The sequence below is a fragment of the Meleagris gallopavo genome, chromosome 1 (genome assembly GCF_905368555.1).
Source record: "Meleagris gallopavo chromosome 1, MGAL_WU_HG_1.1, whole genome shotgun sequence".
Lineage (NCBI taxonomy): Eukaryota > Metazoa > Chordata > Aves > Galliformes > Phasianidae > Meleagris > Meleagris gallopavo.
Window position 1 is genome coordinate 141,689,895 of NC_139404.1, and position 27,398 is coordinate 141,717,292.

General features: G+C 38.6%; 1 protein-coding gene across 1 annotated transcript in view; it reads right to left on the bottom strand.

The window, feature by feature from the left end:
- PCCA (propionyl-CoA carboxylase subunit alpha) overlaps positions 1-27,398 on the bottom strand; it is a 268,103-nt gene that overhangs the window by 201,816 nt on the left and 38,889 nt on the right. Inside the window, exons 5-6 of the mRNA XM_085215566.1 lie at positions 25,601-25,714; positions 24,130-24,183 (exon numbers count right to left, since the gene is read on the bottom strand). Of these exons, the coding sequence (XP_085071692.1) occupies positions 24,130-24,183; positions 25,601-25,714 (168 nt within the window). The remainder of the gene's footprint in view (positions 1-24,129; positions 24,184-25,600; positions 25,715-27,398) is intronic.

Consider the following 27,398-nt stretch of genomic DNA (forward strand, 5'->3'; position numbering starts at 1 on the left):
GACGTACTTTTGGGTCAATTTCTGGGTTAGTTTCTCTCCCTAGACGAGACTTAATTCACTGAACCAACATACTGCCTGCTACCAAAGCCTGCAGGTGCTGACCCTGCAGTTAATAAAAAGACACCAGCAATGGAGGGGCAGAAGTGACAACTGCCAGCCAAGACTGCCACCAGTCATACTGGGAGGTACACAGCAAAAAAGTGCATAAGAAGGACCACTAGTGAGGATGGGGAGGCACTGAAACAGATTGCCCAGAGATGTGGTAGATGCCCTGTCCTGGAGACCTTCAAGGAGAGGCTGGATCAGGCCCTGAGCAATCTGATTGAACTGTGGTGTCCCTGTTCACTGCAGGGGAGTTGGACTAGATGGCCTTCAGAGGTCCCTTTCGACTTTAAGGATTCTATGGTTCTATGATTTTTACCTCTGGACAAAACTATGATGCTCTCTCAGTTCAAAAAGCAAAAGTAATTCCCATCAGATTAATGAAATGATTCATGTTTTAAACAACAACAACAAAGACATCCAAAGGTTCCCATCTCTGAATGATGAGCTCATCTAATGATACCAGGAAGTCATCACAGGATGCAATAAAGAGCTAGGAAGAGACAGCTTGGGTCAAGCAGTGAAAAAGGGGAACTCCTTGCAACAGCTGTGGAAGCATTAGGAAAAAAGAAGCTGCAGTCTGGGAGTAATACTTCTGCAACAGTCTCATCATTTGAGCAAACACTCATACACATATAGGATAACAATGTCTGACAATACAGCCATACTAAAAAGATATTATCTCACAATTCTGTTAAGCACGACTGTCTTATCTCCTCCATTATTTTTAAAAGGATGCACGTGATAATATTACTAATAGAAGACTAATAAAAAAAACATTAAAATCATTCACACGGATCCTTGGAGAAGACTGCGGGCTAATTACCCTGTAATGATAGATAAACAGCTCTTACAGCTGCCCACTGAGAGGAGCTCAATACACTGCATTTAAGTAAATGAAAAAAACTGATTTTCCCTATTTATAGTGGAAAGTATTCTAAGAAGTTTCTGAGGGATTTCATTATGTTCTAACAGCCAATTCAGTTCTTTGGTACATACATTGCTCTCTCTCCAATTGTTATTTAAGCCCATCTTGCATCATGAAGAATATGGTAGACATTAAGGAAAGGGACGACAGCAAATTGGGAGCAGCCCTACAGAGGTCTTGGGGTTCTGGTGGATTAAAAGCTTCATGCAAGTCAACAGCATGTGCAGTTGCAGCCCAGAAAGTCAACATTACCCTGAGCTACATCAGAAGAGGAGTGGTCAGCAGGGAGAAGGAGGTGATTGTCTCCCTCAGTTCTGCCCTTGTGAGAAACCATCTGGAGTACAGGAGGGATGTGGTGCTGCTGGAGTGGGTCCAGAGGAGGCCACAGAGATGATCGGGGGGCTGGAACACCTCTCCTACAAAGAGGGGCTGAGGGAGCTGGGCTTGTTCAGCCTGGAGAGGGGAAGGCTCTGGGGGAGTCCTCATTGTGGCCTTCCAATACTTAAACAGAATTTATAAACAGGAGGGAGACCAATTATTTTTACACAGGCAGATAGTGATAGAACAAATGAGAGGCACTGGCACACACTACCCAGAGAAGCTGTGGATGTCTCACCCCTGGAGGTGCTCAAGACCAGGCTGGATGGGGCAGCCTAAGCTGGTGGTGAACTAGATGATATTTAAGGTCCCTTCTAACTCGAACTATACTATGATTCAAATGCACTGTCCTCTTGAATGTGAATGTTCAAACAAAACAGTTAGATACCTCTGTAGTCAAACTTAATAAAATTAAGTGAAATATTTTTGTTATCTTCAAGTAACAAGAACACATGCAACCATATGTTTTTTTCTAACAAACACCATTCTTACTCTCACATACTCCTGCATGAACAAAACAAGCAGATTTGGCCTTTTGCCTTCAATTTAAAGGTAAACAGTTTCAAAAACAAATAAAACAAAGAACTATATGTGATCATAAACACCACTAAGTATTTTGACTATGTATATTACAGTTCTTGGCTAGCATGCTTAAGCAACAATGGAATTGTGCATATTTTAGTCTATTAAAGAAAATAATGGAACATCAGTATTACAATAACCACAGTGCTACAAGTTTGGGATAACAACCTCTCATATCAGCATCACAAATGAAACAAGTCAATGATGTATATCAATATGTCTTACTTGAGAAGTTATAGGAATTTATGAACCAATCCATGAAATCCCCTTCTGGCTCTGTTCCCCATGAACTACAACCATTGTGAACTCAGGCTGAAACATCATGACAAAAATACCTACTATATTAACTCAAGTAAGACAGCTTCTGAGTCTGAAAGACAAATTTGCTCTGGTAGCTAAAAGAGGAACAGTTTTTTGGGAAATACACAACCACGTTCTTCCTTCTCCTCCTGCCACCTCTCCCAACAGATGGTCTTGAGAGTTGAACAGTCTGGCTTCACTCATTCTATAAAGTAATTAGACAAACAAATCTGGATCCTGTAAATAAGCATGTGTTTGAAATTACGTATGCTTAAACAGTTGCAGGATGAGGGCCTAAATTCCCAAATTTCAGCTTGTAGAGGAAGTCAACCTATTAAATTACAGCAATAATTCTGAAAAAAAGTTGATATTTCTTTATTTTCAAATGTTCCCACTTTAATGATGAGAGGTTAAGAGTGGACAGTGCACAGCACAGAGCAGGGAAGAAGGTAACAGAAACTAATAGAAACTGGTCAGATATCCACAATTATTTTTTAAAATGAAAACTGGTGTCTCAAAAGCACCTAAGATGGCATATGAAAATGGTGAAATGCAATAGAAGTTCCAGAAGTCCAACCTCTTAATTTATTCCTTGGGCTAGATTTACTTGGGAATTCTTAGAAAAATTCAGTTTTCAATCACGACTAAGGATGTTCAAAGAGTCTGTGTGTATAGATGATGATTCTCATGAAACCGCAGAGAAATCTGTAAAGCAAATGCAAAATATACTTCAAGAATAGCAGTGAAAAGGCAATAGAAGTTTACATTCAAAGAAAGTTGACTTTGTAACTTAATCTGGAACATTAATACACCAAACAAGTTTATCCCAATATTTGTTTGGGGGTTGTTTTTTGTTTGTTTGTTTGGATTAGGGCTTTTTTTGTTTGTTTTTAATACTTATCAGCATCATATCTGCCACAAGAACTGACATATCCTTGATATGTATTGAATAACCTTGATATGTATTGCCCTAACACACCTTTTCTCTGTTCAGAATCTGTTCGGTCAGTGCTCAGTGCTCAAAAGGAGAGGCAATTGGACAGAGAACGTGACATTAATAGCAGCAATGAAAACAACACAAATGCACATAAAGAATAAATGCAGGATGCCAGAGTAAGTCTAATTTCAGCAATGTAATCAACAACACCCAATTTTACAGTCTCAAAGCCCCCTCAACAACCCTGTGGTCGCCTGCAGACTGTTTAACGGTAGTGGCAGTAGGTTTGTTCTGATAGGATTCATCTGAAGAGGGAACAAATTTAATTACCAATGGCAAGAAACATTGTATCGTAAGTCAAACTAATGCACCTTCTGCCAAAATTGGGATCCTGACATGTAAGCTCTTCATTTTTCGTATTTAGCCCACGATACTTTGCTGGCACTAGCACTAACTTGCCTTTCTGGATTATCTCTGAACTTGCTCTAGATGATTACACAAATGGTACTCCCAACGTAAGAAAGATGGCAGGAACAAGTTATCAAGGCCAACAACTCCGCTGATCAATAGAAATAGTTTAGCTTACTATGAATAGTTTAGCTCACAGAGATTGTGAAACTACATCTTCACACAGCTGTCTAAGAGTGAAAATGGCTACTGCAGGCCATGTTCCTTCCTGCTTTGCAGTCTCACCTCAGTGCCGCTGAGAGTCTGAACTGCAGTGGGACTCGATACATTCAGTCTGGAGTCCCCAGAGGAGAGACACAGGAACAGAAAGTCATTTGCCACACAAGCTCCATCTCACGCTCCTAAAAAATAACCCACTCATCACTAAAATGACTAACAATGCCTACCATCTCTCCCTGAGAGATATATTAACTGTTCAGTAAGGAAGATCTTTTCTCAGTTCCCAAACAGTAACATCCCTCATCAGGTGAAAGATAGGGAACCTGCTTCAAGCTAGAGTTTTTGATGAGCTTCAGAGCTATTGATGAAAAATATTTCTGCATCAGCCAAATATTCCCCAAGCCCTCATCCTGCTTGAATCTTCACTGAAACTTGACACAAGAAGTCTCAAGTGGAAGCAAAGTAAGCACAGTGTTACAAACAAAGAACATAAAGCACTAGCTTGGCAAAGCTTTAAAAGAGATCATCATCACCTCTGGTGTGAAATATTTAGTTATCTTAAATATGGTGCCAAGATGATCTCTGTTCATTATCCTAGTAAGGGATCGCATTAATTATTCAGAGACAAATTTATTCCTTTCCCTTGCCAAAATTAACCCTGTGAACAGTTTTAAACAAAACACAATCTGAAGAGTGTATTTACTAGATAGACTGCGTCTATAAAATTCACTGTCGCCTCTCCAGAAAATTAAAAAGTCAAAAGCAAAAATCAATGTGGAATGAGCACTGGTAAGAGAGCTGGAGACACCAGCTATGCAAAAATAAGATAATCTGACAGAAGATACTCAATACTCTCACATACAGAAAATAGCTTACATATTAGAGCTAGCAATAAGGAACTCATTAACTCGTGTCTGGAATAAATAATCTTTCTCACTCTGAATATAAATACATTTCAAAAGAATTTGAAAACATTATCTACAGGAAGGAGAAGTTCCAAAAATACAGAAACCAGGGCCTAATGCTGTCACTCTTTCCTAGAAAACTATGCCCTTCTGACTACAGTTCAGAAACTAGAATCCTAGTACTATAGATTTTTTAGGAATTTGTTTTAAACACCAGGAATTTATGCTTTAAAAAAAATAAAAGCTATGTTAAGTAGTCTTTTAAATATATACAGTGAAGTGTAAGCTTGAATACGCAACGTGAGAAAATTATTGGCCTTTCTTGCTCACACTTTAAACAAGACTTCTGATGAAAAGATTACTATAAATGGACTACACAAGACTCTTTCCATAGGAGGAGCACGACACTAACTCAGGAAAGAGGAGAGAAAAATAAGATCCTTGAATGCTGCTTTGTTCAGCCACATGAACTGCCTGGATTTCTGAATTTAAGAGAGTGTGGGCCATAGGGTTGAGGAGATTTTTTTTTTTTTTTTTTTTAAACACATACAGGGATTAAGATTTCCCTAGTTATAGGCTAAGGCTTTTCTTCTTCAGAACATTCCATTTATTCCTAGGTTAGTCCTTTTTACATTACCTCAGATGCTAACAGAATTGGAAGGAAGGGGAAAAAGCACAAACCAGCTTTTCTTTACCGATACGTACGACATCTAGTACAATTGGGATTTAGCGAGCATAATAAGTTCTTTGGATTCTGCTCTAATACAGATAAACTCAACAGACATCAGTAGCACTGTAATATAATTACATTTACCATACCCTGTAGCATCTGCTACCACACAATGAAATAAAAAATCTACTGCCATTTAAGAGTTGAACAATCGAAAATCTGATTGATGTTATAACCTAGCTGCTTCCACCTCCTCTCTTTTTTTCCTACAATTTTTTGTTTGATGCTGGGCTTTATTTTCACTGCTATTTATTCTTCAGCATTACATCAAAAACATGAACAGCAATACTAAAGCAAAGAATAATCTATATTGAAGAAGATACACAGAAAACTGAGGTACCTGGTGACTTCTTCACATTGGGTGATTGAGTCAAGGGCTCTAGCTGTACCACCCAAACTGCAAAAAGCAAAGGCAAGAACTGGGAGAAGGAACTTTCTGATGTTAAGGATGACCATTTAAAGAACCTGAAGGTGCGCAAGCCCATGCAAGATCCATCCATGATTCTGAGGGAACTGGTGGACAAAACTGCCAAGCCACTACCCATCATATTTGGAAGGTCAGGGCAGTCTGGTGAAGTTCCCACTGACTGGTAAAGGGAAAACATAACTGCATTTTCAAGAAGGGAAAAAAAGAAGATCTAGGGAACTACAGGCCAGTCAGTCTCACCTCTGCACCTAGCAAGACGACTGAACAGATCCTCTTGAAGGCCCTACTAAGGCACATGAAAAATAAAAATGAGGTGATTGGTGGTAATCAACATAGCTTCACCAAGGGCAAGTACTATCTAACAAACTTGGTGGCCATTTATGAGGGAGCAGCATCACGGAATCACAGAACAGCCAGGATTGGAAGGGACCTCAAGGACCATGAATCTCCAACCCCCCTGCCACAGGCAGGGCCACCAACCTCCCCATTTAATACTAGACCAGGCTGCCCAGGGCCCCATCCAACCTGGCCTTGAACACCTCTAGGGATGGAGCATCCACAACCTCTCTGGGCAGCCTATTCCAGCACCTCACCACTCTCTCTGTAAAGAACTTCCCCCTGACATCCAATCTACATTTTCCCTCCCTCAACTTAAAACCATTATCCCTCATCCTGCTGTTATCTACCTTTTCAAAGAGTTGACTCCCCACCTGTTTGTAGGCTCCCTTTAGGTACTGAAAAGCTGCAATACCCGCAGCCTTCTCTTCTCCAGGCTGAACAAGCATCAGTGGATAAAGAGCAACTGACATCCTTTACCGGTACTTGTGCAAAGTGCCTGACATTGTCCCACACAACATCCTGGTTTTCAAACTGGAAAAAAAATAGATTTGATGGATAGACCACTCGCTGGATAAGGAATTGGTTGAATAGCTGCATTCAGAGTTGCAGTCAACAGCCCAACATCCAAGTGGAGATCAGCGATGAGTGGCATTCCTTAGGAATTGGTGCTGGAACTGCTGTTAGTTAACATCTTTGTAGGCAACATGCACAGTGGGATCAAGTGCATCCTTAGCAAGTTTGCAGATGACACCAAGCTGAGGGTTGCATATGACACCCTAGAAGGAAGATATGCTATCCAGAGAGACCTGAACAGGCTTGAGAGGTAGGCCCATGTCAACCTCACGAAGTTCAACAAGTGCAAGGTCATGCACCTCGGCTGGGGCAACCCCAAACACAGATAGAGGTTGGACAGAGAATGGCTTGAGAGCAGCACTAAGGAGAAGGATTTGGGAGTGTCAGTTGATAAAAGACTCCACATGAGCCAGTAAAGTGTGCTTGCAGCCCAGAAGGCCAACAATTTCCTGGGTTGCGTCAAGATAATGACCAGGGAGGTGATTCTGCCCTTCTTCTCTGCTCCCTTGAGACCTGACCTGAAATACTGCATCCAGTTCTGGAGCCCCCACCATAAAAAGGACATTGAGCTGCTGGAGTGGGTCCAGAGGAGGGCCATGAAGACGAACAGAGGGCTGGAGCACCTCCCCCCACAAAGATAGGTTGAGAGAGGGCTCTTCAGCCTGGAGAAGAGAATGCTCAGGGGAATCTGATTCACAGCCTTCCAGTACCAGAAGGGGGCCTACAGGAATGGTGGGAAGGATTCTTTTTAAAGGCATGTTGCAACTGGTCAAGGAGAAATGGCTTTAAACTGGAAGAGAGTAGATTCGGACAATTCGGACAAGGTATTAGGAAGAAATTCCTTACTGCAAGAGTGGGAAGACGCTAGAACAGGCTGCCCAGAAAGGTTGCAGATGCTCCCTCCCTAGAGGTGTTCAAAGCCAGGCTGGAAGAGGCTTTGAGCAACTTGGTTTAGTGAAAGGCATCCCTGCCTATAGCAGGAGAGGCTGAAACTGAGTGACTTTAAATATCCTTTTCAACACAAACCATTCTATGATTCAGTTGTATGAATGGTTCATGCAGGGAGGTTCTTCTTGTTCACAGAATTGGAACTATGCTCAATGTATGTCGCTCAAGTTGTTCCACTGTATCATATTTTAACCAGTTTATGCTAGACGTATCTGTATAGGTATTCTGTACTTCTGCCATAACTCCATTTATCTATCATAATTTCTCACAAACTCTGAGCACTGGTAAAGTGACAGCTTTTGTTTAACTCATATATACGGAGCTTCAACTCAGACTTGTGAGTACCATAATAAATTTGGAACCCATGAGCTTTAGTTACTGAAGAAAAAGAATTTGACAATGTTTAACATACTAAGCATTCTTCTCTTGATTTAGATACATATACCATTTGTATAAAATGTGACATGCCCTTATAATCCATAGACATGCATATCAATCTCCACACACTTTAATTATTAAACAGGGCGCAAAAAATTAAGTGTTTTCTGTTGTACAGAAACAGCACTATTATACAGCAAATACCAGTATTTGTAAAGCTTCCTTCATAATGTAATGTTAACCACATACAAGCAGCTGAGACTTTTTTTTTTTAAAGAGCTTCAAAATCGCCTTAGAAAACTCACACTGGAAGTATCTCCATTATCAGCTTAATTATCAGCTAAAGCTAAGCACATAATGTAGCTGAATGCTAAATTTCTTTAAAGTATGCAATCCAAAAAATAAAAAAAATAAAAATGTATAGCATACCAACTACTTGATTCTTAAAATCATTTCCCTTCCTGCTTACTATCTCAGTTATTTTGTATTTCTTAAAGGTAACTGCTCATAATTCTCCTCTAAAGTAATCAAGTACGAGCTTTGTAATCATGGCCTCTTCTTTCTTGTAACTAGTGATAGAACTAGAGGGAATGTCTTCAAGCTGTGCCAGGGAAAATTTAGGCTGGACGTTAGGAAATACTACTCTGAAAGAGTGGCCAGGCACCGGAATGGGTTGTTCAGGGAGGTGGTGGAGTCACCAACCCTGGAGGTGTTCAAGGAACATTTGGATGTTGTGTTGAGGGACATGGTTTAGTGAGAACTATCAGTGATAAATTGGTGATAAGTGGACTGGATTATCTTGAAGGTCTTCTCCAACCTTGGTGATATTGATTCTGTTATTTTAAAACTGAGGTTCAGCTTATGTAGTTTGCAATTAAACAGCACACATGATCAGCCTCAGTTTTTGCATCATGAAAGTTACTGTGTTAATTATGAAATTTGTGGTTTTAACTTTGATGTTTAGCACATTAGTCCACGCACATGTGAAACTTCATGCTGTAAACGTAAAGTGCAGAACCCCACCACCTCACTTACAGGAGTAACAGATCAAAACAAGTTTTTACAATCCAACAGGAGACTAAGTCATCAAGGGAATCTCAACAGTCAAGTGTAACTCCCAAAAGTAACATTGTTATTTAATAACATTTTATTTCACTCACATTTTAGCAATGGTATTCAGCTATCACGGAATCATGGGCTACAAAGCCTAACTTATCCATGCTGAAATCTGTTCCTTATCCAGCTCTCTCTTTTGCCAACTCCATCTCTATTTCAACTCTTTTAATTTATTCATGTAGTAACTTTTCTGTTTGGATTCTGAGGAAGGTTTGTCATTTCTAGACTGGAATGCAATCTTTGGATTACTTCATGCTAACAGAATATGATACAATGAATATTTTACTAGTAACTCCTTATAAGGGAATGCTTTATTTCAAAAAGCTGTTTTCTTTCATTACTTTTCAGATGCAGTTGCAATAATTTCATTTTCATAATATTGTATATCAAGACTGATGTGACATTCACATGACACTGACAACATTTGTCATTACAAATATTTCACATACGGAGTCACATCTATAAAGAAACAAATCCTGCACTGAACGATAATACAGGTATCTCAGTACAGCTAAAACCTGTAAACTTGTATACTGGAAAGAGCATTTTTCCTACTCCTCTGCTCTCCTTTACCTGGTATCAACTTCAGGCCACACATTTTCAATGGAACATGAACAATGGAAATGGATTTGTGTATGTGTAAGAGTCTAACTCAAGTCAAACTTGACAAAAAGCAGAAAGGAGATACAACAGGGTGAAAGGATGACAACATTTGGTTTTATCGACAAGACAAGAAGAATGCATGACATTGAACCCCTTATGAACAATACTTTTGCCACAGAAAAGTGGCAGAAGAGTACTGATTAGAAGTGGTATAGACTTCAGTTCACCCACAAATAAGCTGCACATGTTCTGTCCTTAGTCCTATAACTCTAAACTGTGATGGAAGTTTCAGTTCATAGAAAAATAATTCTGTTGTTTCCTGGCAGTTTGAGCTAAAAAAAAAAAAGCTAAAATTATATTCAAAACTTAATAAGTATTTGGTAAAGCCATCTTCACAGATACAACATATTTACTTAACTATTTAAGTTGTCCTTACAGATTTGGTTTTTTATGCTGTGAGGTGCACAGCATGCCAGATTTTCTTCTTTCTTTTATAAAGGAAAGAAAGGGTTTTGTCATTAAACTTTTGACATTAGAAGAACAGATACAGCCTATAACACATTTAAGTTACATTTGGGAGGAAAAGCACTCAAAAACAAAAAAACCACCAGAAATAAGCAGAGCAAAAACACTCTAGGAAACCAAATACAAATTTATTTTCAAGAGAATCTTTAGCTTCTTGCTGTAGGAGCTGATTGAACCTCCCATCACTTTAATTGTGGAGGCTACTTAAGAAATTCTATGTCAGTCAAAAGCAACACTGAAATACAACTATAGTAGTCCACTTTCAAAATTCTTGAAAACCCATTTAAGGATATCAGCAGGGTGTAAATTAAAGCTGTATGCATTAGGAAGCTAATAATTTGAAAAATGTACAGGGGCAATGAACCCTGAAGTTATCAAGCACTTAAATAACTAGGGAAAATGTTTTGTGTAGCTTGAAGTAAAAAAAAAATCTGTCTTTTTTGTATTTTAAGACAACTAGAATCTACTATACAACCTAACTTAATATTAACATCAGAAGTACAACAAAATCTTGTAGATAAAACATTAGCTTATCTTATATATACAGTTTTGGTACAGGCAAAGTAGGGAGGCAGATCTAGTCCCTACATAACAGTGGAAATCTACATGTCTATTTATTTGACATAATAACACCGAATATACTTCTGTTGAATTTTAAATCTTGCTGGACTCAAGTCTTCCACTCCATACATTTCCTGCACAAAAATCTCCCTAAGCATCTGCAACAGGTTAGAACTTTCAAAGAACTAGATTAAGAGAAAAAAATGCTATAATATTGTAACTGTTACTTAATACAAGATGAAAAGGCGTTTCACACAGAAGATTCGAATCAAGAACTCTCGCCCAAAAATTTGGGCAGAACTTATTCTTTCCAAGCTTTTGAGTTCAGATGAACACGTCCAGGTTGGATAGGTAAAGCATCACTCTTCTCATGTCTTTGAAAAGCAAATTTATGCATTGGGTTCCTAAGCATCTCTTGCATGCAAAAAAAAAAAAACCGTAAAACAAAAAAACCCACACATTCTACCTGTATGTAGGTTACTCTGAAAGTAAATGCTTCCTATTCATTTCCATGGGAACTACAACAGATACAAAGAGCACAATAATGCTATTTGATAGAGCAAGCTCTCAGCTACAAAACAATATTTTTCAACACAGACACTACCATTAGCTATGCATTTTCACCAGCAATGAACAGGAGCCTACATGTTGCACTCAAAAAAAAACTGCAGCAGCAGAGGGACCCACTGTCACCACTGCTGAAATGCACCACTCACCACCACACTGTGCCAACATACGCTGCTTAGTCTCCACAAACACTCAGCAAGCACTGATGAATGTCAATGAGTACAACTTTTTTCCCCACATGGAGGAATTCAAAGTGCACCTTTGCTTCATACACACATCCATGTCAAGTGTCTTTTTGTCAGACTGCCCCTCTGCTGCCATCGCCTGCACAGCAACAAAATTTAAGTGTTCACAGAATCATAAAGGTTGGAAAAGACCATTAAGATCATCAAGACCAACCATCAACCCATCAACACACTGCCCAATAACCATGTCCCACAGTGCCACAGATTCACACTTCTTGAACAACTCTAGGGATGGTGACTTCATCAGCTCCTTGGGTAGCCTTTCCAATGCCTCACTACTCTGAGAAGAAACTTTTCTTATTATTCAACTTGAATCTCCTCTGGTGCAACTTAAAGTCACTAACTCTCATCCTACTGTTGGGAAAGTTTAGCCTTTACTGCCATACCACCAACATCCACCTCTGACATCATGGAGTTGCCCTCATACATAAGTCTATTTCCAGCTTTTCTATGTGCAAGAGCTCACACAGTATTTGGGTAACCCTTTGTACAGAAAGACAGTCTTCTGCCCAAAAGATGTTAAAGTTGTTGCTAAATGCATTTAGATTATTAAAACATGAATAACAGCAGCCATCGTGCAAATTTCATCCATTTCAGTTATACATCAGCTTAAAATAGCATGTTCTTTCTTCAAGAGAAATAAAAATATTCACTGAGATACTTGAGAATTGTGTTTTGATCCTCCTAAAGGCACAGATATAGACTGCACCAATCTGAATGAGTGTTCGCCTCTCAGCCCAGAAGTAGACAATTAAAAATTTAGATTAAAATCAAAATCACAACCCACGCACACAAAGAACTAGTAAGACTATCTCTTATTTTTATCTAAGGTCAGATCCTGTTCCAAAGATCAAGTAATCATTAATCAAATAATCATTAACTCAACTGAAGCTACATTTGGTGCAATAGCATATTACCATAGCATACATATATATAAAACACTTCAACCAGATCACACACAGCTAGACCCAAATTACAATTCTTCATCAGTCAGTCAAAAAAAGATCAAAGCACCAAAAAGCCATGTTCCCAGAAAGCAAACAGTTCACCTGACTTCAAGACAGATACACACACCTATGCACATTCTGGGGCACAGTATGCAGTGCCCCAGAATACAACTTAAACTTACGCATCATGGAATAGGAGTTTAGTCTGCACTGAAGATTTTCCCTCTATAAACCTACAAGGAAGAATTTGAACCAGCACAGGGTGAAGAGCGCTTTCATTCCAAACCCTTTCTCATTTAAGCCACACAGAACCAAAGTCCAACACTAAGACATGAGGCTGAAAATATTTTATGACAGCTGTCACTAGAGAAAATGAAACAGTTCTAAGTTTAAAGTATAAGATACTTATTCTCCTCTCTGAGGCAAGCTCTACTCAGGCACACCATTGTTTGTTTTTCTGCTGATCTCAATGTCTTTCCCGTGGGGAGCTGTGAGTATATCCAGCTTTTTGAGAGTAGAGAACCAGAAAAAGCCTTAACCACATGGAAAAGGATTTGACATCAATTTATTTGGGAAAAGTCTAGAACTCCATAAACAGATTATGATTGTAACTAGAGGTGGGAAAAGAATATTACCAGTAGTAACTATAGATACGCAATCACCTGTTAGCTCATAAGCTGTTAGTCATTGGCTAGTCACACTGACTGGATCAGCTGAGGTTCTGAGTTACCACTTAAGATTCCTTTTGTCTAATAATACAATGAAGACATCACTCTTCCCAGACTATACAAAAAGCATCTATTAACAAAGGGAATTTCAAATTTGACTGAAGCAGCACTTGCAACCCAGAAGGTCAACCATATCCTGGGTTGCATCAAGAGAAGCATGACCAGCAGGTCCACAGAGGTGATTCTGCCCTTTTACAGTGTTTCCATTAGACCCCATCCGGAGTACTGCATCCAGGTCTGGGGCCCACAACACAAGAAGGACATGGAGCTGTTGGAGCAGGCCCAGAAAAGGGCCATGAGGATGATCAGAGGGCTGGAGCACTTCCCTTACAAAGAGGGACTGAGAGCGCTGGGGCTCTTCAGCATGAGAAGGTCCCAGGGAACCCAACAGTGATCTTCCAGTACCTGAAGAGGGCTAGCAGCAAAGCCTTTTTTAGGAGAGCATGTAACAACAGGAGTAGGGAAAATGGCTTTAAAGTAGAAGAGAGTAGATGGTATCCTGACTCCATCAGAAGAGGGGTGGCTAGCAGGGACAGGAAGGTGATTGTGATAATTAAATGGGGAGGTTGGCGGCCCTGCATGTGGCGGGGGGTTAGAGATAGGATCCTTGAGGTCCCTTCCAACCCTGGCCATTCCATCATTCTGGGAGAAGAGAAGGCTCTGGGAAGACCTTGTTGTGACCTTCCAGTACTTGAAGGGAGCACATAAACAGGAGGGGAAACAGCTGTTTATGAGGGTGGATAGTGACAGACAAGGGGGAATTGTTTTAAACTGAGACAGGGGAGGCTTAAGTTAAATATTAGGAGGAAGTTTTTTTCATTCAGAGGGTGGTGACACACTGGAACAGGTTGCCCAAGGAGGTCATGGATGCCCCACCCCTGGAGGCATTCAAGGGTCTGGTGGTTGGTGACCCTGCACATAGCAAGGAGTTGGAACTAGATGATCACTGTGGTCCTTTTTAACCCAGGCCATTTTGTGATTCTGTGATTTAGACAAGGTATCAGGAAGAAATTCTTTACTGCTCACAGAATGAACTGGCAGGTTTTATTCACAAGAATGTTCTGGAATATCTTTTGCTTTCCCCTCCTCCCCCCCATTCTAAATGTTTAATGCATTACCCATCCCCAAACTGTATAATAAGTAGCTTGAATATAAACAGCATTCACAATACCTTAGAAAGTGAGTGGGAAGCAGTAAGCGCCAACATTCTTTTGCAGGAGTTCTGAAGAACATGTCAGTATGATCTCTAACCAGCATATGGAATAGAGATGCACAGTTCTCTACACACGTGTAAATTTAGCAATACCTATCCTTTTGGACAGAAAGCATACACAGAGCTCTTTACAAAGAGAAACAGAATTTCACAGTATAAGTTTCCACATAGTGATCTGTAAACAGTCTGTGCAGCTTGGAAAATAGCAAGAATATCATCCTATCAAAAATACATTTAGATAATTACATGGTTTTATTACCAAACTAAAGTTGTTGCTACATGAAAGCATACATTTTCCTCCCCAAAAGCTAGCAACCTTTGTCTTGCATCTCAATAGCCAACCACGATGCTACTGCAACCCAACACATATATTCATCATTATAGCTATTAGCCATACTTAACTCCAAGACAAACCAGCATCTGACAAAACATGAAAAAGAAAAAAAGAGCTTGAGCAAATATTTACAGAGATCTGTCATCATAATCTGATAGCAGGAAACTGTACAGCCTCTAAGTTCATTTGTTTCTAGGACTCTCTGAGAAACAATCACTTTACTATGCCACCTCTGAACGACTAAGTAACCTTGTTGGGATGTCTACCCAATGTACCACATTCTCAAATCAAAAGAAGGCCTGTGAAGAAAGGTTTTTAAAGAAAATTGCAAAAGTAGTTACAAAGAGAGGTTTGATGGTATAGCCTACCTGTAGTAATACTTCCAGACCTTATCTTTGTATTTTCCTGCTGCTCTATGCATTACTAATCAGTGACCCACTGGAAACTCCAGTACCCATTGAAAAGCCTGGCAGGGTACTTGGCTTTCAATTCTTCTACTCAGTTTATTCCCAATACAAGTATATTCATCAGGCTTAGAAACAACTCTTGAACAAGGGCACCCACTCAGCAATGAAATGTAAATTACTGACATGTGCTAAAACCTGGACCTGCCACTGCTAATGAGCACATTAAAGCAAAAAGCTCAGTAGATACTACTGCAACCTTTTTATTTAACCCTGTGTGTACTGAAAGCTGTAATTTAGCATCAATTGAAGTTCCTATCTCTAAACAGTGAGATGCTATTCAGCAGGTGCGTGCCCTACACAGTTCCAATGTAAAAAATCAAGATGGATAAATATGTAAAATGCCTGCTCAGAAATGTGTACATACTGATCATAGCTTTATTTTCAATCTAAGTTTCAAACTTGTCTTGTAAAGACAAGGAGCACAAAATAGATTTTCAAAACTATTTAAGCACCTAAAATCATTCTTAAGATTTCTGTCAAATAGTGCAATAACTTAACTGTAAATAAGTCAATACCTTTAGATGCTTACTTTTTCCCCCTCTTATTTCCTATATCGTATTTCTAAAGTATCAACCATTTGAATATGCCTCCACTTCGAGCTAGGAAGACACTCTCTTTTTTGCTTCTGCCAGAATTACACATTTTAGCTCAAAGATTCTTAATGGGGAAGCTACATGGTTTAGTTTAAAACAAATGAATCATTCTTACAGAATAGACCTATGAAGTTATATGCACACGCAGTCATTCCAGTACACCTAAGGATGAGTTGGGATTGTTCAGTCAACCCAGTATTCAGTTATCAGTGCTACTGATCATTGTCATTCAGTCTCAAGCAGAAACGAACAAAACATGCTGTGCAAATAGACTAAGCTTACAAGTAAAGCGATCCTTCAAACAGAACTAATGAAAATGAAAAGGCAAATGCATTCATAATAGAGAGTACTATTAAAGTACTTTAAAGGTCCAGAGAATTATTTTAAAGAATTATAAATTAAGCCACTAAACACTATTATGCAGATGGAAGTTAGTTGTTAAATTCTTACTCCTTCCTGAGTCATCATGGCTTTCATACTGGCTACAGGTTTTCATTGACAAATATCAACAGACCAGGTAAATTACAGTCAAACTGCCTTCTCTTGGTGTGAGTTCATAGATATTCTTTTTAGCATCTTTCCTCTGATGAAAGACAACTGGTACTGTTATACCTGGAAAAGAGAAGGCTTGGAGGTTGAGAGGGCCTGAGGGGATACCCCAGATACCTCAGGGAAGACCATAAAGAGGATGGAAGCAGACTTTTCAGTGGTGCCCAGGGCAAGACGCAATGCAATCTTGCTGTGCAAGACTACTGAACATAGACCATCCATTGTTACAGTGTAAATTAGCTCTTAATATGAAGGTAGAAAACAGAAGCAGTTATTAATAAGAAAGCACTGCTTTCATTGAATTCTAAGCTACATCTGCCTTACCACAGAAGTGGTAAGGCAATGGGAATTCTTATTCAAAATACAGTCAAGAGTTGATGTATCAAGTCCAATCTAACTCCACTGGTAGCAATTGGACAGTTAATACTGATTTAGAAACAGAAAGAGCAGACCCATAACACATTATCAAGGTTGCCATACCAACTCACATCAATTACACTAAAATAGGACAAATGAACAACATACCGTACAACCGTACAACAAAACAGACAGAATTTGTCATAAGCACACAAGCTTGTCTTCAACACTGCAAATCAATAGCAGAATAAAAATGCAAAAAAAGTGAAAAAAAACAATGTTACCTACATAAAAGAAGAACAAAGCATTATGTTTGCAAGCCTTCTGTTATTGCAACGAGGAAAAAGTAATATAGGCATATATAGCTGTGTAGTGGAAAAAGAACAAGCATGTTTTATTCTCATAAGCAGATTTCAAAACATTCGAAGAAAGATGATTGAACAAAATATTTTAGAAGCCTGGAAATAAGAGCTACTGCAATGATACTGCATGTCAAGGGAATGATTCTTTTTTATTTACAAATCCATTCATCTACAGAACCACACACCTTAGTAAGTGCACTGTTGAAAGTACTGCTGTTGAAATACATCTCATGTGAAATATTAAACGGCTTCTTATGGTCTAGATATGCAAAATCATTAATATTTTTTCATCACATGCACAGCCCTAAATCATTTCAAAAGTCATGCAGGATCATAGTTCCTGGATCAACAGTATCACTAGCAGTATCTGGCAGTTTGAAAAAGGCTTTGTATTTATGTTTTATGTACACATTTTAATAGGAATAAAACAAGTTGAAGGTTTGAGACTAAGCTTTTTTTAAATTAAAAACAGCACAAGTTAAAAATAAATGCTTACTCTAGGTGATAAACACAAATACATCAAGATTGTCATTTCAGTACAAGTTCCATATTCAGGATATCAACAGAAGAAAGCTCTAGGACTGCAAACTTAGGTAAAAAGGCTCAAGAGAAAGAGAGAGACTTCCTACTTTCACATTAGGAAGCTTCTAAGCAGGTAGAGTTCAGATAATTGAACAGGACCTTTTCAGTGGTGCCCAGTGCCAGGACAGGAGGCCCTGGGCACAAACTCTATCCCAGGAGGCTCCCTTTGAACACCAGGAGCTGTGAGGGTGCCGGAGCGCTGGCACAGGCTGCCCAGAGGCTGTGGGATCTCCTCCCTGCAGCTCTCCAGAAGCCGTCTGGCCGTGGGCCTGTGCACCCTGCTCTGGTTGGTGCTGCTGGAGCAGGGGCTGGGACACAGGGACTCAGAGGGCCCTGCCTGCCTCAGTCAGACTGGAGTTCTGGGATTTTTCTGGCTCATTGTACTAGCAGAGGACTAGAAATGTCTGACAAACACTGCAGGTGATTTAACACCTGTAATATTTGTCCCTTATGTGGATTTCACTTAATATGTGAGTGTAGGCAATTAGATTATTTTTACAAAAATACAAAATTGAATTGAGACTAAATGCAAAAGTAATATTCAGAAGTATTCTGCTTCACAACAGAACGTAGTCTCCCATTGGCATCACAGGCTCAGATGCAGAACTTTACTGGGGGCACCTTGGCTACCTGCTGTTGAAAAGGCAAGAAAAAGAGACAAGAACATTGCCTAACCTTTACCACCTATGGTCAGCAGACTCCATTAGAGCATCTTAAGCCACCACAGACTGCTTTGGCTTGAAAATGCTGTACACTGGAGGACAGAATAAGTAATCCACATTAATAGTTCTGTCCTCATTCTGTTCCTCAAAAAAATGTAACCTCTGAATTGAGATTTCTTCATATCAGGCTTCCAAATCTGCTTTTTTTCTTTTTTCTTTTTTTTAATCATCACCATCAGAAAGCACAAGTAAAGCTAACCACTTACATTGACTACTTCTTTGGCAATTTATGTGGGAACAGCACATGAATCACCTAATGCTTCCCAGAACCATAATGTACATTGAATTCTAATAAAGTAACCTCACAATTTTACTTATAAATAATAAAGCCATGAACAAGCATTTAAAGATTTTCTGTCACTATGAATTCACATTTTAAAATGTGGCAATCCCATAATTAACTCTACTGGGCTATGGATCCACCTGAACAAAGTTCCTTATAGGTTAGACATTCATCCCCTTACAGAAGATGATACATTTCATTCTTTGTTTTACCTTTTTCATCTCAAGCCTACGACCATTTTCAAACATGCAATTAATCACTTCTATGTGTATTGTTTGCCAATTTCAGATAACACACTTTTTTTTTTTTAATTCCACCAAGAATGTTAATCTAGCTTCAAAGGTAAAGTAAACTAGTGCTGGGTGCTTTGTTCTCCCCTTAGTCCTGCCAAATTGTAGTTGCTAAAAGGGACACAAAAGACTTGTAGAAAAAGGTTTTGCTAGGTATTCCAGAAATATCCATATCTCATTCCAAAATTGAATACTTCTGCCCCACTGTGCATATGGCCATTGGTCCAGAGGGGAGGGTTGGCAAAGCGTAGTCTGCAATTTTTTTGCTTGAAGAAAATGCCAGACAGCATTGTCAAGAATGCACTCAAAAGAATAGTACAGATGAAAAGTTACAAACATAAATGTTAAGAATTAAAGTTATTTTATACATAAATTGCACAGACTCTGGGTAAAAACATTACAATGCATCATTTGTGAAGGCATGAACTCTAACTTTATCTCATATACAAAAGTACATATATACACACTGACTTAAATCCAGCAAACTGGCATTTTTCCATATTACACTTTGCAAGGGAATAGCGTTCACTTAGTTCATTTTTCTTCCTGTCCCTACCACTACCTTGTGACTTCCCAAGGGACTTCTGTGACAGTGGGGAGAAAAGTTCATTTTTGTTTTTCTTTAATTTTAAAGGTGAAGATCCATCCCACTATAAACTGCAACATTGAGTTGTCGTGCATCATGATTTAGGCTTCTAACCATTTCCATGAAGCAGAAATACATATAATTTCCACTAGAAGGAAGACTCCTGGTTATGCTAACATTAGACAGTACATGAGATGTACTTAAACTGGATAAATGCCCTGGGCCAATCCAGTCTCACATTCATTTTTTGTCACTTGTTTTTCCCCCCTATTCCCTTCCTTACCCAGGCAGGAAAGGCAGGAGTCACAGGGACCATGGGCCAGTACCCAAGTATTCGACATGCACATAAAGAGATGGCTCAGTATGCCCACTCCCTCACTGCACCCCCCAGCTGCTCTTTACAGACAAAGGAAAGGAAAACAGCAATTTCAGATGACTGTATCATCCAACAATAGATTAACCAAAAGGCTTATCTTTAGTCTCAAGGTTTTCTCCTTGCCAGATTTCAAAGGCCTGCTGTTAGAACTTCTCAGAAAGGGTCTGCATTAATTTTGTATAAAGGGAAACATGAAGCAAGCTAACCTAAATACAGAGGTCACTAGCAAATTCTTCTATGATATGACAGAACAAGATGCCCTCTCAAAAGAGAGATTAAAAATAAGAACTGCTAACATATGCAATAGGTTGACTGCACCTTTAGGTTTATAGAATCATAGAATTACAAGGTTGAAAAGGACCTACAAGATCATCTAGTCCAAACATCCTCCCATTACCATTGCTACCACAAGCACTAAAACCACATCTTGCAGCTCCTCATCCAAACACCTCTTGAACACTCCAGGGACAGCGACTCCACCACCTCCCTAAGCAGGCCATGCCAGTGCCTGACCACTCTCTGAGGGGAAAAAAAAAGTTTTTCCTTATATCTAATCTAAACCTCTTCTGGTACAACTTGCAGCCATTTCCTTGGGTCCTGTTTGTTGCCAAGGAGAAGAGGCCAAACCCCTCCTCATCACAACCTCCCTTCAGGAAGCTGTAGAGTACAGTGAGGTCTCCCTTACGGCTCAGTAATATGCAATTACTCCATGAAGAAAAATACTGCTTACATTCAGACAAAGTTGCATGCATAAACTACAAGTAACAACTTGTACACTGGACTTCACAGCCTTTGTACGTAAATCACTTTTTTTAGAGCATCTCAAAGGCTCTGAGTTGCATAGCTCACATTTCTTAATTAAAATTAGAACATTAATAGTCTAAGAAAATACATTTATTCTTCTATGTAACAATAAACGTATTGAAAACAAAAGTTTTCAAAGACTTAGTATCGAAATAGAAATTTTCAAGAAACTGACCCCATTTTTACAAAATCATTAGCTGACTTCATTTATATAAATGTAGTGAATGCCTTTCTGTAGCATAACACATTATCACCTTTTAGAACATTTGTTTTCGAGTCAATGAATTATTTACTTGGAATCCTCAACATGTTTGTTTCCTCCCATTCTAAAAGTAACAAATTGAGTATAGAGAAGAAAAATAGAGAGTGGCAATTTCCAATATTCTGAATGTATCAATCCAATCCTTTACAAGGACTATCTAAAGCTGAGCACTTATTCCATGAACCGTTTGTGTAGTAAGGAACAAGACGACACTTTTGTTCAAATCATGCACAGTAAGATTACATGTGAACTGACCCTCCGTGTGTTAATTCACTTTGAGCTCGTTACCACTCTTACAGACAGAAGGGTGAGTTTAAAACATTTAGCCTTTTTCTCCACTGCCAAATCTAGGTAGCCTTGTTTTACAAGATATGCAAGATATGCACCTAGGAAATAAACACAGGTTTCATCATTACTTTCAGCAAAAAAATAACTAAGCGCACGGATGCAAATCAAGGCATGGGGAGAAAGAAACTAGCACAAAAACACATCCTTGCCAACTTCACAACAGTTTTGTAACATTTATTATAGGCTTTAATGAAGAAGAGAAACAGCAGGCAAGTTTTTTTCCTAAATATGTTAATCAAGTTGTCTGAAAAAAAAAATATATAAGTAGTCCTCAGTGATAAAAAGACAGATCATTTCTCCAATTCTCACTAGGGGTTTGATACTGTAGAGTTACTGACATGAAGGGAAGCATGGTTATGACTTAATTGAGACTTAAAGCCCTGTGTTTGAGAAAGCAAAGCAGAACTTGTTTTATTCTATTTTTATGGACCAGAACACACCAAGTTTGTGAAATGATTTAGAATACAATACAATAATACAATAGAATAATACTTTTTAGTATTAGTGGCCCCTCAGTACAAGAAAGGCATTGAGGCCTTGGAGCGTGTTCAAAGAAGGGCAACAAAGCTGGTGAGGGGTCTGGAGCACAAGTCTTATGAGAAGCAACTGAAGGAGCTGAGATAGTTCAGCCAGAAGAGGAGGCTCAGGAAAGACCTTATTGCTCTCTATAACTACCTGAAGGGAGGTTGTAGTGAGCTAGGGTTTGGCCTCTTCTCTCACATAGTTAGGGATAGGACTAGAGGGAATGACTTCAAGCTGTGCCAGAGGAGATTTAGGCTGGACGTTAGGAAATGCTACTTCTCTGAAAGAGTGGTCAGGCACTGGAATGGGCTGACCAGGGAGGTGGTGGAGTCACTGGCCCTGGAGGTGTTCAGGGAATGTTTGGATTTTGTGTTGAGGGATATGGCTTAGTGAGTACTATTGGTGATAGGTAGATGGTTGGACTGGATGATCTTGAAAGTCTTTTCCAATCTTGGTATTCCACAATTCTATGAAGCTACCTTGAGACTGTAGCAATCCAAATTTGAAAGTGTTTTTAGTGAATTCCTGAAATAATGTGGTCAGTACTAAAGCATTTGAGTGAAAATATGAGAAGGAAGGGGGAGGGGATCTATAGGAATGTTTGTTCTTCCTTCTTTTCTACTTAATTTTGCAAAAGAATCATTCCAGAGTGTCATGTCAACAGTACTGTAATTTACATCACTAAATAATAACCAGATTACTAGGAAGTGTACCCAGTTTGGAGTAATAACTCTCAAATTCCAAAGTTAGGCAGCAAAAATATACCACATAATAGAATGATCTAGCACTTCTGTTCCTCTCTCCCCAAGGAACTGCCAAGTAAAGCCAGTCACCATTCTGGTGCAACCCAGTAGGATCACCTATAAATTAAACCAGGAATCCTCCCCTTAAAAAAAGAGGCTCTGATACATCAAGTAATACAGAGAAAAAAAAACTGCTGAACTATATGAAAATACATAGAAGACATCCTAGATTTGGTAAAACTTGACAAATGCCAAGTGTTTTAAGTTCCTTTCAAGTTTAACAGAACTCTAGCACCACACAGCAACCAGAAGGACACAGACTCTATATTGATTTTTCTTGTTTGCTTGTTCTAAAGAAGCATGGCCAATAACAAACAAAATAATTAGACATTTAATTCCCAAATAGCTTACTTGGTGAGTTGATGATATTATCTAACACTAAAAAACCAACTAAATTATAATAGTCTGTACTACAAATAGAACTTGAACTGAAAGGGATATACAGTAAAGGAAAACACCAAAGTTACTTCACAAAGGCTAAGAACAGAAGAGATCTCACAGAAGCTTTACAGAAGCAAATTCCTCATCTGCGTTTCTACCCTGAGCTATAAAAAGTAGAAATTATTCTTAAAAACAGTAACCAATTTCTCTTACTGCCTCTTAAAAAAATGATTGCGTGGGCTTGTGGAAATCAGTAAAAGGGCCATAAATCAGTTTATGTGATATGTAAAAATCCCACTGAAGTAAGGAGATTATGAATAAAAAAAGATTATAAATTCAAATGTGAAGAGAAAACAGCACCTTCTTGAAGTACCTCCTCAGTTCTTCCAGAAGATGCAGTTCTACAGTACACGACTTCGAGCACAGAAGCCAGTTTTTAAACAGCTTTCTATCCCCATCCTCAAAGTGCAGTTCAGCACCTTTTCAGGACTACTGATACAGCTGTTCACCAGCTGTGCAAGGAGTCACCAAAACAATCACTTAGAAATAAACACTTAACCTAGATCATTTCAGTGACTCAGTTTTACAGAGAAGGCACAAACATCACAGACAAAAAGCAAATACACTGAGGCTCCTATATCCTCGGTGCAGCTCTTACAAACAGGCACAGGTTGCAACTGGACCCATAAAATGCAAAAAATCCACATGCAGGGAAAGCATATAAAGTACCCTGCCTTTGTGCATCCTTAAAATATGCCTTAAATTAGTACCTTGATTCCTCAGATACTTTGAAATGAATATATGCAACCCAGTGCACCCTTCACATCCAAGCAAGGAAAGATAACTTACCAAACGCCTGGCAAATTCTTTGTTTTCTGAAAGAAATCCATATCCCGGGTGTACCTTCAAAAACAAAGCAAAGAAATTTTCAAGCTCACTGACCTCAGAAGCCAGACATCAAGTTTACCACCACTTTCTAGATACCAGTAAGGTGACAGTGAGCACCAAGCATTTCAATTAGTTGAAGTGGCTGATTTAGCTGTTCTGAGTCCTATACAAACCCACTGGTTGAGCAGCATTTTCTGACACAAATATTCCCTACTTGATTACAGAGAAATATGCTGTTTTCAGAGATATTAATATACTTACTTCAGACTTTCCCTCTTTTTTACTCCTTTTTGCCACATTCACATCACTGCAGACTTCTACATCGATACTCATGCATACTCTTCTCAATAACACTACAAAGTACTCTTCATTCTAAATACTTCATAGCTTTGATCGCAACAGTGGTTCTAAGGTCCACAGCCATAAGCCTCCTACCTCTAGCCACTCTTGCTGGAGGACAGTATTTACTGTTATTCATACCCCAATATACACCTTGTACTGTGGTAGTGAAGTTCTCTTTTTGCAACTCGCAAGATTCTTGATCCGATATACTCCAACAGATAAAGTAGAGAAAGTATTAGCTACTACCCTCTTTTAAAGAGAATAAGCAACATACTACTTTCAGAAACATGAAGGACATACGAGTCGCTTTCTTTACAAGGAAATTTTGGGGCCCTGAAAGTGTCACACCAAAAACATCACACTGAAGGAAATTACAATGCTGCTCCAAACCATTCCACAGTAATCAGTGTTGCTCAAACACAGCCATCAAATTTCACTTTAAAAATGCTGTTTACAGTAGCTCTGAATAATACATTTGCTTCATTGACATTACAAAGAACATTAGATTTGTTAACATGACCACACATTCGTTTTTCCAACCGATCCCCGTAAAGCTTTGAATCTCGGGCCAATTTAGAGGGAGAAAAGCGGTAGGGAGAAAAGCACAAGTAAATATGGGCTGATGTGCATTCTGTAAACATTCTGAAACAAGAAATTACAGAATGCACTTTTGCAAATAAGACACGTATATAATTCAAAAACTGCTTCAAACTAAGTTTAAGCAAAAGCCTTCTTTGGACACACTTTGTAAAACATTCAAAAAGCCATTATGGCATATAAAGGGTTAGTGCTCAAAACTAATTGGGATTTTTTTTTTTCCCCCAGCAAATTTGGAAATGAACTGAAGCTGCTCCCTGGTGTGAAAGCTGAATCCAGCAGCCACCTGCAGGATCAGCGACCAGTGCTGCCAGATGCTACAAAGCCTTTGATTTCCAGTAGCGATTTCGGACACATTTAACATGAACTGGAATCGCATATTCAATCACTCCCCCCACACACACACACACACACCTTAAAAAAAATACAAACTCTGGCTTTTCTGCTTTCTATATATGAAACAGCTGCAGCAGATAGACTCATTCAGACTCACAGCTTGGGCCCTGGTTTTCTTAATGACTTCCATGATGGCATCCATGTTGAGGTAGCTTTTGCTGGTGGGAGCTGGGCCAACACAGACAGCTTCATCCGCCATTTTCACATGAACCTGGGGGGGGGAGAATATTCCATATTAACAGATGCTCCCAGCAAAAATAATTACCGGCATCCTGAAACATGCACACAAATTTTATTGTTTCAAAGATAATTTACATACCACAACCACTCTAAAACATACACTGAAATTACCAACGCTGATATACAAGAACTCATACAATAACATTAAATCTCATTTAACTCCCACCTGAAGTGTCATTGTCAAGATTTCCTATTCCAATGCATTATTTTGAATTTGGTTAAATCAAATCACGGCAAATTAATTTCAGCTTCCTATACTGATAATCTATATGTAAATTCAGACTAAAAACTACTTTGTTACATGTAACTAGGGTAGTCTAATATCTTAATACTTAATAACAAACATTCATGACCAGTTCTAAGCAGGCTCCCCAGGAAGTTGGGGATAATTAGAGTGAATTGAATGAAGGGATGCAGCGAGTGTCCCTGCACAGCATCAGGTCAGCACCATGCACAAATTAAAGCCTATGACTAAAGAGTTCAATATCACTACACGTGAACCAGAAAATCTTGAGAATTATTTAAGCAGGCTCATGTTTGATTCCTGATTCATTGTATCCTAATTTATATGCATTTGTCAAACATTTTTATAGTCAAATATAAACCATACAAAAAGTAGTGATAAACAGTTTACCAGAAACAATAAAATAGCTAGTTTTGAACAAATCAGAACTTATTCCCAAAGTGTGTGAATGAAAGTTACAACATTTTTAGACTGCTCCTCAACATGTTTTACTACATTTTCCTTATAAATTAAGATGCACACAGACCCACAAAAAATAAAATCAGTTTCTCATTTTGTTTTCCTTTTGTAAGCACTCGTCCAGTCTGTATTTAAAGGAAATATGCCACTGATTAACCTGTATAAGATTTATAAAGCTATAGGTTAGTAAGACTTGTCATTATACAGTTTGGCATTTCAGTGCTTATCAATTTTAAAACTGTTATTTTATGAATATTTTCTATCATCTTCAGTATGCTAGAATATATTGAAAATGATGTTTCATAAAGTGAATCTTAACATATATGGCATTCAATTTTTTTTTTTTGTTTACAAACAGCAATTTTATTAACAAGTAGCATGAAGATTTTCAGTGTAATATATAAGGTTGAAAGTACTGTAGTCCCTACATACTACTGGTTCATTCAGAAAAAGTCAAAGCCAAGAAAAAAAAAAAAAGGCATCAAGAAACTATCTAGCAGTAGTCAAGCTATTTTGAATAGCACAATGAGAAATAAATGTTCAGGTAGCATATAAGAAAAACATCTATTAGGTCACGTGTGAACATTCAGCGTTATTCTTTGTTTTAATTGAGTTTTTCTATACTTTGCAGAAAGTTAATCCCAACACCAGAAAGAAATACTAACTTGTCACCAAATTCCTAGCACTCTTCTGGAAGTAGCTCTTAAATATATACGCAAATACGCAGCCAATTCAGCAGCTCCAAGTACACAAAACCACCTGGAATCTCCACATATTTCACATTTTAGTTACTATAGCTTCTTTGAATAGATAATGGTTTTATTTTCTTACTATAGCATTCGCTTCACATCAGAAACAAAGCAAAACCAAAAAGCCTAACCACTAGCACAGACAATCATGCAGGCAGGATTTTAATGCTTTATAATAAAATACTTCGACAAATTAAGTTAAT